This window comes from Astatotilapia calliptera, chromosome 16, assembly GCF_964374335.1.
Source record: "Astatotilapia calliptera chromosome 16, fAstCal68.1, whole genome shotgun sequence".
NCBI classification, from domain to species: Eukaryota; Metazoa; Chordata; class Actinopteri; order Cichliformes; family Cichlidae; genus Astatotilapia; species Astatotilapia calliptera.
In genome coordinates this window covers 33,703,908-33,718,991 of record NC_137437.1, presented here as the reverse complement: position 1 = coordinate 33,718,991, position 15,084 = coordinate 33,703,908, and the positions used below count along the sequence as shown (strand labels likewise).

Below are 15,084 nucleotides of genomic sequence, written 5' to 3'. Positions count from 1 at the left end.
GATTGTGCCAAGGCCTCTTTAATGTCAGTTTTGATTCAATATTTTAGACTGAGATTTCATAATATGCCAAAGCTTCATTACACAGATTCTTGGACAAATTCCAGAGATTCTGCTACATATTGACATGATAGCATCACACAGGTGCTGCAGATTTATTAGCTGCTTGTATCCAAATTTCTCTTTGAAGTACATCCCAAGCGTTCTCTACTGGATTGAGATCCAGTAACTGTGGAGGCCAATGATACAATGTTTTTCCAGTTTTCTATTCTCCAGGGCTGGTGAGCCTGTGTGAATTGTAGTCTCAGTTTCCTGTTCTTAGCTGACAGGTGTGGTCCCCACTGTGGTCTTCTGTAACTCATCTACTTCAAGTTCAGATGTGTTGTGCTTTCATAGATATTTTTCTGCATAACTTGATTGCAATGAGTGGTTGAAATACTGTTGCCTTCGTATCAGCTCAAAGTAGTCTTGCAAGTGTTCTCTGACCTCTGACATTAAAGGTATTTTCAACAGGGAACGCTGGATAATACTGGAACCTCACAGGATATTTTCTCTTTTTCTGACGACTATTTGTAAAACTGAGAGATGAGTATGTAGAAAAATCCCACTAAATTTGCAGTTACTGAAACATGAAAATATGAATCCATCCTGCCTTTTATCATCACTTCAGGGCAGCTGCTGATGGTGTAATGATACTGGGGGATATTTTCTTCTCTGGGCCCCTTAATACCAAGGAAGTGTAGACCCTAAAGCTGGTGGGCCTAAATATCACACCACGAGGTTTATTTTCAGAAAAGGAAACCAGGAATAAGTAAACACAATATACACAATAAAAAAAAAAAAGTTCTGTTTAAACTAAAATCCAAAACAAACCTTCAATAAAATTATACTAAACCCAAGAAGAATGTTCATTATATTTTAAGAGAGACAGAAACAATTCCTCTTCTGACAGTGAAACTGCATCAGTCTAGTCCCAGGAACAAGGAATCTCTTCTCTCCGCCCTGTTTCTCCATTGAGCTCATTGCACCACAACCCAGCTGTGGCTCATAGTGCGAGTCCCTTGCTCACTGCACCAATGACCTCCCTGATGGCACCATCCTGTTAACAAACAGACACTGGCCAGAAACACTGTCCGTGAAGCTGGCCTGGCTAATCTCCATTATGACTCTCACCCCAATAAAGCTTCACTTGGTGAGCAACAGTGAAACATGTCAACAGTACACCATGTCAAGTCCTCTCGAACATGACAATGAGTTCACTATACTCAAGTAGCCCTCACAGTCACCATATAAAATCCAATGGAGCAACTTTAGGATGTAGTGGAATGTACCTAATAAAGTCTCAGTGTAGACTGCAAATTAAAAAAATACTGCATTCATAAAGTGAAGACATTGCTTATGTAACACACCCCAAGCAAGAGGGCGGCTGACAGATTATGTCTGGTTCTGAAAAAAACAGATAAATCATGAGATGGACGACAGGTAGTGTGTTTCCTCTCTCGCTTCTGCCAAATCTTTATTTAAACACATTCATGTGTTCACAACAGGTTGCAAAAACTTCTTAACATCTCTGTCTCACATTACCAAAGCCCAAAATCAGAATAAACTAAAATAGTATAAAGAAAAATCTAAACAGTCATCTCTGTTGTTTGTTACTAAGAGCTGTTTGTGACCCATGGTAGGTACCTATTTAAAATAGGACAGAGCCGTAGGCGCACAGTCAGTTTAAAAGAGTTTAATTTTTAATACAAAATAAAAGAAACAGTGTAACAGTGGCACCTAAAAACAATTAAAAACTTTACCTTATTAGAAACTATAAAACTGTACGATTGCCCGTGAGACAGGACAAGCGCTGCGGGGAACCGTTTAAAAACAAATCGACATAGCACACAGGTTAAAAATGGACGGCAACTCACACATGACCCCAAATGGGTAAAACACTATAGAAAAAGAAGGCAAATCTTCAGTGCCGTCTTCACTCAGGCCCACTGCTGTGCATGCAAAAGCGGGGAGACAAAAAAGGATTTGTTTTCCCTGCAGCGCCTTCACCGTCTGCGACAATATATATATAAAAAAGGGGTTAAAATACTAAAAGAATCAATATCTGTGGTGCCTACTGATACAGAAAAAATTAAAACAAAAAACAAAACCATCGACAGCCGCAGCAGTCAGTCTGTCGACTTACACCAGTTTAAAACAAATGAAAACACACTGATGTGTCGGGTCCTTTGCCCGCAGCCAGAAATCCACCTGACAAAGCAGCAGCTCAGTACTCTGTAAATAAAAGGCAGGAGATCACTTAGCTGGACAGTAAAACACAGGAATATTCCTCAACTGAATTGGTTTTGTTACCTGTCCACAAGTTCGTGTCACACCCTAATAAATGTGGGTCAGTGGCGATGAAGTCCACTATACCGTTCTCACGGGAGCAATGTTTCCCACCTACAAGGGTGCAAATAACTGTAAACCTCTGCCAACAGCCAGAGCTCAAGTGGTACATTTTTGTGTAACCTACCGTTCTAACAGAAGTTTAGGGGAGGACACGTATCAATACCCAATTGCCCACACCTGCGCTTATGAAAGGAGCAAAGACCAGCTCCGCCCACCAGGGGCGGTCCCGAGTCTCCAGGTCTCACCTGTCACATTCTCCCCTCTGGTTTTTGCATTGGCGACCCGACAATGAAACTTTAAAGCCACGGTCTATAAAAAGCTGTAACTGAATGTACACTAGGTGGCCTGGCTTTAGCTGATTGGGGCAGATGGTGTGGATTGGAATGGTGGCCAGCTGTTGAGCGTGTCGTTCTTCTAACTGTACCACTTTCAGCTAATGGAGTGGGGACACTACACTGTGGAGTCAGGGTACCAGGCTCAGTCCCTCTGGACTGCGGCCTCATTACTATAGCCAGGTCCTCTGGGGGTTGTTGGGGACAAAGTGCAGAATCAGTTCGTACACTTTGGGGGTCACCTCTTGGGGACTCCCTTCGTTGCCACACATAAAAGTCTCCCCCATCCTCAGACGGGGGTAACCGGTCAGGTGAACTTCTAGGGTTAGGAGTTTGCTGGAGCTCTGCCCTTATTTTCTCACAGATATCAGCAGGGATCGGCTTGATCAATTGTCTATTAACCTGACTTTTCTGTTCTGGATCATGGAGTGGGGCCACTGTATACACAGGACCAGCATCAGCAGGGGCACGGACAATACAATACGGTGTAACGCCCCAAAAATCTTGGATTTTATTCCGGCCCCGAATGCTATGATCTCTTAAATACACTAACTGATGCAATGGCAAGGGGTCAGAAGCTGGGGCAGGTTGACGACCTGCATGCAGCGTCGCTGCTGCTTTGGTGCGGTTACTCACACCTTTATAAGCTACATCTAGACGTTTCTGATGCTCTTGGACCCAAGTGTGCACCGGGCCGTGGGTGGGTTCCTCCACTCTGCCTAACAGGAAGTCAATTGGGAGCTGTGGCTCTTGGCCAAACATAAGAAAATAGGGTGACTCACCCGTAGTTTGATGGATTGTGGTATTGTAAGCGAAGGTGAGCTGCTGTAAATACATGGGCCAATGACGCTTTTGCTCAGGGGGCAGGGTTCTCAACAGATCATGCAGAGTCCGATTAAAATGCTCACACTGGCCATTACCTTGTGGGTGGTAAGGAGTGGTGCGAGTCTTTTCCACACCATATAACTGGCACAGCTGCTGAACTACTGCTCCTTCAAAACTCCTCCCCTGATCAGAGTGGATCCTAGAGGGAACACCAAAGCGATAAAACCACTCATAAACCTGGCCACAGTAGTTGCCTTTTGATCCTTAGTAGAAATGGCCTGAGTGAACTTTTTTTTTTAACTCAATTTTTATTATAATTTACAACATTGTAACTTGTACTTGTCAATGTTCACAAGTAGGACAGTTACAGAAACCGCAATGCAGAAATGTAGATCAAAATAAGAACTGCAATTAGGAAGCACAAAACAAAACTGGAAAGCAAAACAAAACCCAAGCAAGCAAACAAACACACAACAACAAAAACAAAAAGAAAAGAAAACAAAAACAAAAACTTTATGTAATATTAAATAACGTGACAAATCTAGTCATAAATGAACAAAACGAAACAGACCTATGCTAAATTATTGAAACAGTAAAGCATGTATGGATCGCCAACGCTCAGTAAACAACTCTCTCTGAATCCGCAGAGCGTATGTTATTTCCTCCATCTGGTAAATTTCTCTCACTTTATCAATCCACATATTATATGAAGGTGGGTCAAGATAAATGCGTTATAAAAATTACTGATTAATTTTGGGGAGGAATTACTTTGAAATATTTTTAGAAATATTTCCTCAATGGGTGAGGGCTCCAAAACTTGCCTCCATTCTTTATGTTTTGTCAAAAAGCTTCTTAGCTGCAGAAACCTAAAAAAGTCAGAAGAAGGAAGCCGAAACTGACCTCTCAACTGTTCAAATGAGCTCAGGTGCCCATTCCTCACAACATGACATAGTTTATAAAGCCCGCTATTTGACCATGCTCTGAAGCCAGGGTCTTCCACAATAGGAGAAAAACCCTGCAGGGAGGAGAGCCTTGATAACATTGAAATTTCTTTTGGAAGACCAAATGATTGTTTGATTCTACGCCAAATCTTTAGTGTGACCCTTGTCCATTCCCCCATATGCAAATTTTTAATTGAAATGTTAGAAAAAAGCGGGGATTCCAATGATCTTTCGCACATTGTCTTCTCGATGTTTAGCCACTGAGTTTCAGATAAATCCCGCACCCATACAGTCAGGGGTCTCATCTGAGCTGCCCAGAAATAATATTTCAGATTTGGAACAGCCAATCCCCCCTGCAGGTTTGACAGTTTTAATGTTTGGAACTTGATCCTTGGGCGTTTGCCTTGCCATATAAATTTGGAAAAAAGTTTATCTAAATTATCAAATGTAGAGTTGGGAATGTTAATAGGCAGCATTTGTAAAACGTATAGAAGTCTTGGCAATACATTCATACGTATACTCTCAATCCGACCTAAGAAAGACAGAGGCAGGACTGTCCATCTCTCTAAATCTTTTTTTATTTTTGCAACTATAACTTCATAATTTACTTTAAACAAGTCTGATAATGAGTGAGGAATCTGAATTCCTAAATACTTGATACCTTCGTTTGGCCATTTAAAGCCACATCGCTCCTTAAATGTTTGTGAAATGTTTCCTCCTATATCCATTGCCAATGTTTTGTCAATATTAACTTTGTAACCAGAGAGGTGACCGTATGTACTAATAATTTCTTTTAAATGAGGTACACTGACTGCAGGATTTGAAATGTATAAAAGTACATCGTCTGCATAGATGGACAATTTATGCTGTTCTCCATTAATTGAAAGGCCCTGAATTTCATGTTCATCTCTAATCAACTGCGCCAGAGGCTCAATACTTATATCGAACAGCAGGGGCAACAGTGGGCATCCTTGTCTACACCCACGTTCCAGCGGAAATCTGGCTGACATTGTTCCATTTACCCGTACAGCCGCCATTAGGTTGGAATAAAGAATCTGTATCCACTTAATTAAGTTTGGCCCAAATTTGAATCTTTCAAGTGTTTGGCCCAAGTACTGCCAGGAAACCCTGTCGAATGCTTTTTGCGCATCAAGAGACAGAATCATTGTTTCTTCTTGTTTGGTCTTGTACAAGGACATTAAGTTCAACAATCTACGAACATTGTCCCCATAGTGCCTTCCTGCAATGAACCCCGTTTGATCTGGATTTATAACCTGTGTAATAATTTTACTAACTCTTTTGGCTAAAATCGTGGTGAGAATGCGCAAATCAGTATTAAGTAATGAAATTGGCCTGTATGATTGACAATTTGTGGGGTCCTTGCCCTCTTTATGGATTACGACAATTGTAGCATCACTCCAGGATGGCGCCATAGTCCCAGTCTCCAGAGCGCAGTGGTAAGCTTTCAGTAATAAGGGTGCGACTTTGTCCTCAAGTTTTTTATAGAATTCGTTAATAAAACCATCAGGGCCAGGACTTTTTTTAGTTTTAAGGTTTGAAATCACCTGCAAAATTTCTTGTTCCTGAATTGGTTCATCTAACTCCTTTGCTACAGATTCTGGCAGTGTTTTTAAATTGATCTTTTCTAAGAAATCAGATAGTGTATTGTCATCTTTACATGTATCTGAATTTTTATATAATGACTCGAAAAAATTGGCAAAGCAACTTGCAATTTGATTTGGTTTAGTAATTAGGGTCTGATCTGACTTCAACTTTTGGACCATATTACGAGTTTGCTGTTTCCTGAGTCTTATTGCCAGCAATCTACTAGCCCTGCTACCCTGTTCATAGTACTTTTGTTTAATGAATCTTAAATTGCCCTCAATTTTCTCATTTAATAAACTATCAAGCTCACTACGTAACATTTTAAGATCGGAAAGCAAAGTGGCTGTCTGTGCTTTTTTGTGTTGTTGCTCTAGGTATCTTATTTTGGCCTCCAATTCACACCGCCTAGCCTCTTTTCTTTTTTTCCTGGCACTTGCAAATGATATTATGCGACCTCTAATGTATGCCTTGGCGCAGTCCCAGAGAGTTAAAGGCGATATCTCCGGAGTTGTGTTCAACTCCAAGTAAGTATTTAGTTCAGCATGTATGAACTCACAAAACTGGCTATCATTTAGGAGTGAGGCATTTAATCGCCAAAGTTTTAGTCTTGGTGTCAATCCTAAGTCCCATGAGAGTGATAACGGTGCATGGTCAGATAGTGTAATTGGTAAGATTTCAATATTGTCAATTCTATGCTCTTCTGTTTTAGAAGTAAAAAAGAAATCTATACTGGAATAAGATGCATGTCTATGCGAGTAAAAAGTATAATCTCTGACTCTAGGAAACCTATTTCTCCAGACATCAATTAGTCCCAGTTCAGTTGTTAAATGTTTTAGAGCTTTTCTCATTTGCGATGCATAGCTTTTAGAACTTGGTTGTTTATCCAAATAAGGTGACAAGACACAATTAAAATCCCCTCCTAGCAATAAAACACCAGAACACTTTTGAAGTACTAAATCAGAAATTGTATGTATGAAATTTGGCTCATCCTCATTAGGGGCATAGATATTGATGAGGGAAACCAGTACTCCATCAACAGAGCCGTTGACCACAATGTACCTTCCATGTGGGTCTCTATATTTAGTGAGTGGGGTGAAGTTTATCTGTCTATGTACTAGGATAGCCACACCTCTTTTCCTGCCAGACTTGTGAGATGAATAAAACACTTGCTGTGCTCACGACCTTTTTAGCTTGTCATGCTCAATGTCAGATAAATGCGTCTCCTGCAGAAAAGCTATATGACAATTGAAACTTTTTAACTGGCCTAGAATTTTTTTCCTTTTAATAGGGCTGTGGAGGCCATTGACATTATAGCTTATGACTTTAAGCAAATCTATCTTGACTGTTTAGGGTTACGTTTGAAAGATATCCGAGAGGCACAAGTAATTTTGGACTCCATGATGACCCAAAGTTTTGCTTAGCATAGGACAATACAGAAAGAACCATCAAACCAACAAACCAGAAACTAATATATAAACTACATTGTACAAGTTTTTTACCCATCAAAAGATCCCCGGGAAAACAAGGGACCAGAACTGGGGTAACAACAGCAGGACAGAAAGTCAAAGGGACCCCGAGTGCAGCTAACTCAAGTTTAGATGTCTTCATATGGAATGATGAACTTTAGTTCGGGGAAAATTGCTGGGCGAGCAGTCTCAGTAACACTAATAAATCTCAGTACTGTCTGCTAAAACACTATTGGAACTCAGGCCCTGCACAACGTAGTAACGACCAGGCACAGTAATGTAGCTTACTGACATAGAGAACTCTGAGTTACCTTCCACCTTGGGAGAGAAGATAAGATAGTTATAGATCACCATCTGCTGGAGAGAGTATATTTTCCTTGACATAATCCATGGCTTTGGCAGCATCCACAAACTCCTTTTCAACGTTGTTGTAAGAGACACGGAATCTGGCAGGGTACATGGTGCCAAAGCGGACTCCCGGCCTATCGTGGAGTATCTTCCTCACGTCAGTGAAAGCCGCCCTGGCTTTCGCCACGCTGGCCGTGTAGTCGGGGAATATGGCAATTGGGTTTCCTTTGAAGAGTAGTTTTCCTCTGCGCGCATCCCCTGAGGATGTCCGCCGCGTCTCCTTCGCTGTTTAATTTAGCAATGATAGGGCGCGGAGTATCCCCGGGTCTCCGTTGAGTCAGGCTACGATGAGATCTTTCCACGCGGACTTCTCTGTCAAGCTGAAACACCTCTTTGAGGAGCGCAGAGACCGCCGCCGGAGAGCTGGAACCCTGAGTTTCAGTCACACCGATAATCCGGATGTTTCCCCTTCTCATACGTCCCTCGAGGTCTTCACATTTGTATTTAAGGACTTTTACCTCTTTTGTGAGGGACTCCATCGTGTCTTGTACGGCCACCATTTCGTTAGACCAATTCGACAGACCCGCTTCGACAGATTTTACGTTAGCACTCACCTGGTCCAGCTCGGCTCGACCAGGTGAGCCGAGCTGGACCATTTCTGCCTTCACGTCTTGGATATCCCTTTTCAACGAATCAAAGCTGTCAGCCAGAGCAGACCTGACTTCCTGCTGGATGACGGCGGCGATATCTTGTCGCAAGGAGGTAAGAATATTCGTCTTGAGGTCTGCCACATCCATTTTAGCTATCGGTGCCGACTTCGGTGTTTGGCTAGCGGTGTTGTCACAACTTTTGCCCGCGGCTGCACTGGTCTTAGCTGTCGACGAAGCCTCGTATTTGTATTTCTGCAGATTTGCCGCCATAAAAGCGACTTTCTTGGATTTAAATCCGTAGGAACTTTGTTTAAAAGTTTAAGCTTGTCTTTGAAAGCAGATTGGTAACTTAAGTGCCTATTTTTGATGCAAATTAAGCTGGAATGTGCAGAGGCTCTGAAGTAAACGTGTTCACTCCATTGCGCTCGCTAGCGCCCCCCCCGCCTGAGTGAACTTTGAAAACACATCAGTAAGAATCAACACATTTTCACGGCCATCAACGGAGGGTTCATCAACGGAGGGTTCAAGGCATGTGAAATCAATTGCCAGAATCTGATTGGGCCTTGCAGCCATGAGGTGACCCATGGTTGTTTTAGGTTTGGGATAAACTGCTTTAGCCTGCGCACAACGTTCACATTGCTGACAGTAATCCTGAACCTCCTTAAACATACCTGGCCAATAACACCTCTTGCGTATCAAGTCTGCAGTCCTGTCAGTTCCCTGGTGACCATGGTCATTATGCAAGCCATGTAAAACCTCATTCTTGAGACTCTGAGGGACCACTAATTGGCACACTGGTTCCCCCCCATCTGGCTGAAAAATCTGCCGATAAAGGACGCCCTCCTTTTCTACCAGTTTCCTCCACTGGCGCAACAGTTCCAGCACTCCTGCTGGCAAATCTCTCCTCTCCTGGCGAGTAGGGCCAGTTCCTCTGCGCCAAAACTTCAAAAAGCCACTAATCGTGGGGTCCTCCCTCTGCAAAGTAGCAAGGTCTGCAAGTGAATTAGAGGATAAAACCGAAATCATAGATTGGATTACTTGCTCTGGTGGTAAAACTGCTTGGACTAAAGAGTCTGGAAGGGAAGTACCAGGAAGCAGTGTTTCTAAAGACACAGTTTGATCAGATGGCTGACACTGTCTGGACAAAGCATCTGCATTGCCATTTGTACGACCCGGACGATACTTAATTGAAAAATCAAAAGAAGAGAGCTGAGCAGCCCAGCGCTGTTCCAAAGCTCCAAGCTTTGCTGTAGTCAGATGGCTCAAGGGGTTGTTGTCTGTATAGACAACACACTTGTTACCCAGCAAATATTCTCTAAATTTTTCAGTCATAGCCCATTTCAAGGCTAGGAATTCAAGTTTCATGGAGCTGTAATTGGACATGTTACGTTCTGTGGGCTTTAGCCCCTGACTAGCACAAGCTATAGGACGCACCTTGCCATCAGCTTGCTGTTGTGAAAGCACTGCCCCCAGACCCCAGTGGCTGGCATCACCCTCCAAGATAAAAGGTTGTGAAAAATTAGCATAAGCCAATACGGGGGAATGCACCAACCGAGCTTTCAACTCTTGAAAGCTATTTTCACACTGCTCGGTCCAAACTTCCTGCAATGCACGCTTGGAGGGGCGTTTGTGCTTAGTCCCAGCCAGTTCGGCCACCAGCTGGTGGAGCGGAGCAGCTAGGGATGCAAAACCTGGAACAAAGCGGCGATAGTAACTAGCAAGCCCTAAGAATGATCTCAATTCAGCAACAGAGCTAGGAGTTTGCCAATTAGACACCGCAGATATTTTGTCTGGGTCCGTGGCTATCCAGTCCTTGGAGATCACATGCCCAAGGTACTTTACCTCTGTCTGCAGAAAACAGCATTTTTACAACTTGGCCTTCAAGTTTTGTACCCGCAAGGTCTCCAGTACTGCTCCTAGGCGCTGAATATGCTCGTCTACTGTGGTAGAGAAGACAATCACATCATCCAGATACAACAACAAAGACTGGTGATTCTGGGAACCAAACATTCGCTCCATCAATCTCTGAAAGGTGCTTGGTGCATTACAGAGGCCAAATGGCATGCGGTTGAACTCAAATAACCCAAAAGGAGTGCAGAAAGCAGTTTTCTTTTTGTCTGGCTCAGCAACAGGGACCTGATTGTAGCCACTAGCCAAGTCCAAGGTAGAGAACCAACATGCACCTGACAACACGTCCAAGGACTCCTCAATTCGGGGCAAGGGAAAAGCATCCTTCCTAGTCCTTGAGTTCAGCAGACGGTAATCCACACAAAGCCTGATACTGGAGTCCTTCTTTCGTACTACCACGATTGGGGATGCAAAAGGGCTACAACTTTCTCTGATCACCTGACTCTCCAACAAGTGTTGAATATGGGCCTTAACGCTCTCATACTCTGAATGTGGAATCCGTCGATACCGCTGGCGGACCGGAGTCTCATCTAAAAGTGGGATCTCATGAGTCATTAAATTGGTACACCCTAAATCACCATCATGAGAAGAAAAAAACAGATTGGTAGTCACGCAAAAGGGCTCTTACCCTGCCCTGATCCTGTACAGTGAGGGCTGAGAGATCAATTGCATCAATTGCAGTTTTCAGAGGGTTGGGTTGCACACTCTGAGTTGTCATGGTAACACATTTTTCCTCTCCCAAATCTTCCAACAGCCTGGTCGAGACATCCGATTGGCTGACAATTTCAACTTGGCACAAGGTGCCAAGCTGACTGCGAGGTGGCAAAATGGCCTCAGTTAATCCCACATTGGTAACTGGGATAAATGCAGTGCCACTGACCACTTGGACCAAAGCTGGAGAAGAAAGGAGACCATGAGGAAAACCGGCATCTAATGGTTCAAAAAGCAGTGTGTGCCGAAGGGGCTTTCCGACATGTAGCTGGTACAAACTTCATTGTGCCTGCGGGGATGCAAATTTTTCTTCTACCCTTAACTCTCACTGGGCCACTAACCTGTGCTTCGGGCTGTAGCTGCGCTGTATGGCAACGCTGCAAAGCCTGCTGCCAAGGATCCTCCTGCACTAAAGGAAGGTCAAAAAGAGCAGAGCCATGTTCCAAAAACAGCTCCCTATAACACTCACGGATCACATTCATGTCGAGTACTCCACATATTTCTGAGTTGGGGCTGGGCTCCAAAGGATCTCTAACAACTAACACACCACGTTTCGGTATTTGCCTCCCTAACACTTGGCAATCAAGCTCCAGGTAGCCAACATAGGGAATATCTAGCCCATTAGCTGCCCGTAACCGCAGCCAATGGCATGCTTTCAGTTTCTCTGGACCCCATTTCTTAAAATGTTTGGCAAAAAAACTCTCCGTGATGGTAGCGACCATGGATCCAGTGTCTAATAAACAGGAGACATCTACCCCTCCCATATTAATGATAACCTTTGGACAGGAGCCTACCAACTTGGGTGGGGGACCTGACATTTGAGCATTACAACTGTTGGAGCCAGTTATGTCCCCATCTGATATGTGGCTCAGCATAACAGAGGGTGCTAGTTTTCCGCCTGCATGGAAAACGTGCCCTGCCCAGATGAGCTCCTGCTAGGGGCTATAGATTCAAAGGCTACTACCCTCTCATCATCACAGTCTTTAGCAAAATGGCCAGGTTTCTGACACCGTCTGCAAATAACCTGCCTTCCTCTCTGCGTGAACCTAGACTTACCTGATGTATGGACAACTCTCAACTCATGTGTAAACTGATCAATCTGGGCCTGCTGCCGTTTTAACATTTCCTTAACCTCTGCTAATTCTGACCCAATAATATCCCTTGGCACCCTTGTTTGTCCAGCTGTAGATTCCCAATCAAAGACTCCCAACCCTTGAATAAATAGCAATTAAGATAATTTTTTAACCCGGCTATTAACGTGCTTGGATCTATTGCAAAATTGCATTTTGATGTAGAGTCTTTGGAGAGAGACTCACGACACGGAAATGAACTCAACTGCTGGCCTTAAGTGGCCTTTTAGGAAATTGAATGGCTCTTCTTTGTGAACTTTCTTTTTAAACTCTACGGGTTGCTGCTTGGTATATTGCATTGTTTAACTTCTGTTTTGGTTTAAATATTAGTGATTTTTTTTCAGTTGAAGTAGATTGTTTTGTTTTTGCAGGCTTTCACTGATGAATTTAAGAAGTTTCCCAATGCCTCAGGTGATTCAAGTTCTACAAAAACTGAAGGCACATAACATTGTTTGTTTTTAATTTTTTATCACAAATTGCATATTTTCAAAAACCTTATAATGAATAGTCTTTTTGCTTCTCAGCTAACTAATAGTTTTACCAACATTAAATCGAAGTGTTTCGAAGTGAAAAGTGCATTTATTTATTTATCCATTAATTTAATTTGTTGGCTTTAGTTGTTCATGTTTATTCAATTGTTCACAGCAGGAGGCCCATTCTCTAAGCTCACCTCAACCTCAGATATGCATGAGACTAAAATGGGAAATGTGACTATACAGGTAGTCACAGGAGACATAACCAGGGAGACAACAGATATCATTGTCAACTCTTCCAATGAAAGCTTTTCCTTTAAGTCAGGTAAATCATAGAAAAAAGTGGAATATTACAGTTTTGAAAAATAATTATAGCTATACGTATTCTCTCCTCACTATTGCACAGTGGACATAGCAGAATTAAGCATCTTTTTAAATTAAGTATGAAATTACAGAAAAGATGAATCCACCTAATTTAAGCATCATTATTATATATATATATATATATATATATATATATATATATATATATATATATATATATATATATATATATATATATATATATATATATATATATATATATGATCCACTTTCTCCACATTTAGGTGCCAAGTCCAATCCAGGCATGATAATGACTCAGCCAGGTAACCTAAAGTGTAAGAAGATCCTTCACGTGGTTGGAGATTCTGACCCAGTAAAAATCAACAAGGTTGTGAAAGATGCACTTCAGATGTGTGTGAAAAGCTCCTACACCTCTGTATCATTTCCTGCAATTGGCACAGGTGAGATTTGTTCATGTATTTTAGAAGTTCATGATATGGGAAATCTACATACCATAGTTACGTCAAGCCCAAACCAGAAACGTGTATTATGAAACAGGTTATGTTTTGGATTGTGGATCAATAGACATGAAATCACCTCCTACTGACCAATCAATTCTCTGCACAATAGCAATTAAAACAATTGCTCTATAAAAATTAATGCGTGATTCTAAAACTGGACATGAATTTGCACTAGTTAACTTTATGTCAAATTTGCACACAGTCTAAGAGGATGCAGAGGCTGCCCAGCATGGTCCATAATTTCCATATTGCACCTTAATCTGTTTTTATATAAGTGCGTGGAATGAGTTTTCAGTTGAATATTTTTTAATAGGCAAAAAAATACTTAAATAAGTAAACGGCGAGTAGAATTTTTGTCTTTTTTTTTCTATTTTTGCTGATCCGAAAATTGATCTGATCCGTGACTTTAAAACTGTGATCCGAACCGTGAGATTTTTGATCCGTTGCACCACTAGTCAACATGCCTCTACAATGTTGAATAGAAATCTGGAGCGGTACCTCTGGATTAGAATAGAATAGAATGTGGTTTTCGTCCCGTTTGCAGAACATTGGATGATTTCTTTACCCTCTTGAGGAAATTTGAGGGTACATGGGACTTCATCCAACCAGTGTACATGTGGTTTAATAGACTTTGACCATGTCCCTCTGAGTATTCTGTGGGAGGTGCTTCTGAAGTATGGGGTGTCTGACTATGAGCCATTTGGTCCCTATACAACCGTTGTAAGAGTTTACGTCATACTTGCTTCTGGTGGATGTTGGTCTACACCATGTGGCTGCCCTTTGTCGTTGATTCTGTTAATGATTTTAATGGACAAAATTTCTAGGTGTAACCAAGTAGCAGATGGCTTTCATTTGGGTGGTCTCAGAATCTTGTCTCTGCTTTTTGTAGATGATGTGGTTCTATTTCTGTGGGAGATCAACAAATGTATTGGGGCTGTAGCTGTAGTGATGAAAAGAGGTGGTAATGTGTTTACCAGTCTATCTACATCCCTACTGTCACCTATGGTCACAAGCTCAGGGTTGTGACCAAAAGAACAAGATCACGGATGAAAGTGGCAGAAATGAGCTTTCTCTGAATGGTGACTGTTATCTCTCTTAGAGATAGGGTGAGGAGTTCAGCCACCTGGGTCGGGCTTAGAGTAGGGTTTGTTCTCCTCCACATTGAAAAGAAACAGTTGAGATGGTTCAGGCAGGAAATAACAGCTAGATCTTTTTGCGCAGGATTTTTATATACTCAGTATAAACAGCCATGTCATCTTCTTTCTACCTCACTCACATGACACACACAGCTTGCTCCCTGAGTCATTTCCTGTTGGGATTTTTCAATGCACCATTATCCAAGATGGGTAAAAGCTACTTCTTTCTAAATTAAGGTAAACATTACATTTATTTCATTAAAATAGTTAAATTTTCCAACTCATTTTAAACATTACTTTATTCCATTGCAATTGTTTGGTTAGCA

The 15,084-nt window shown here is 42.1% G+C and overlaps 1 protein-coding gene across 2 annotated transcripts in view; it reads left to right on the top strand.

Annotated features, from left to right (window-relative positions):
- Positions 1-15,084, top strand: part of LOC113008463 (protein mono-ADP-ribosyltransferase PARP14-like) — a 28,476-nt gene that overhangs the window by 8,790 nt on the left and 4,602 nt on the right. The window contains exons 7-9 of one of the 2 annotated variants that reach the window (XM_080290853.1): positions 12,676-12,715; positions 12,953-13,102; positions 13,386-13,562. In XM_080290853.1, coding sequence (XP_080146979.1) covers positions 12,676-12,715; positions 12,953-13,102; positions 13,386-13,562 — 367 coding nt within the window. Of the gene's footprint in view, positions 1-12,675; positions 12,716-12,949; positions 13,103-13,385; positions 13,563-15,084 lie in introns of both variants that reach the window. The other variant, XM_080290852.1, reaches the window with a different exon arrangement.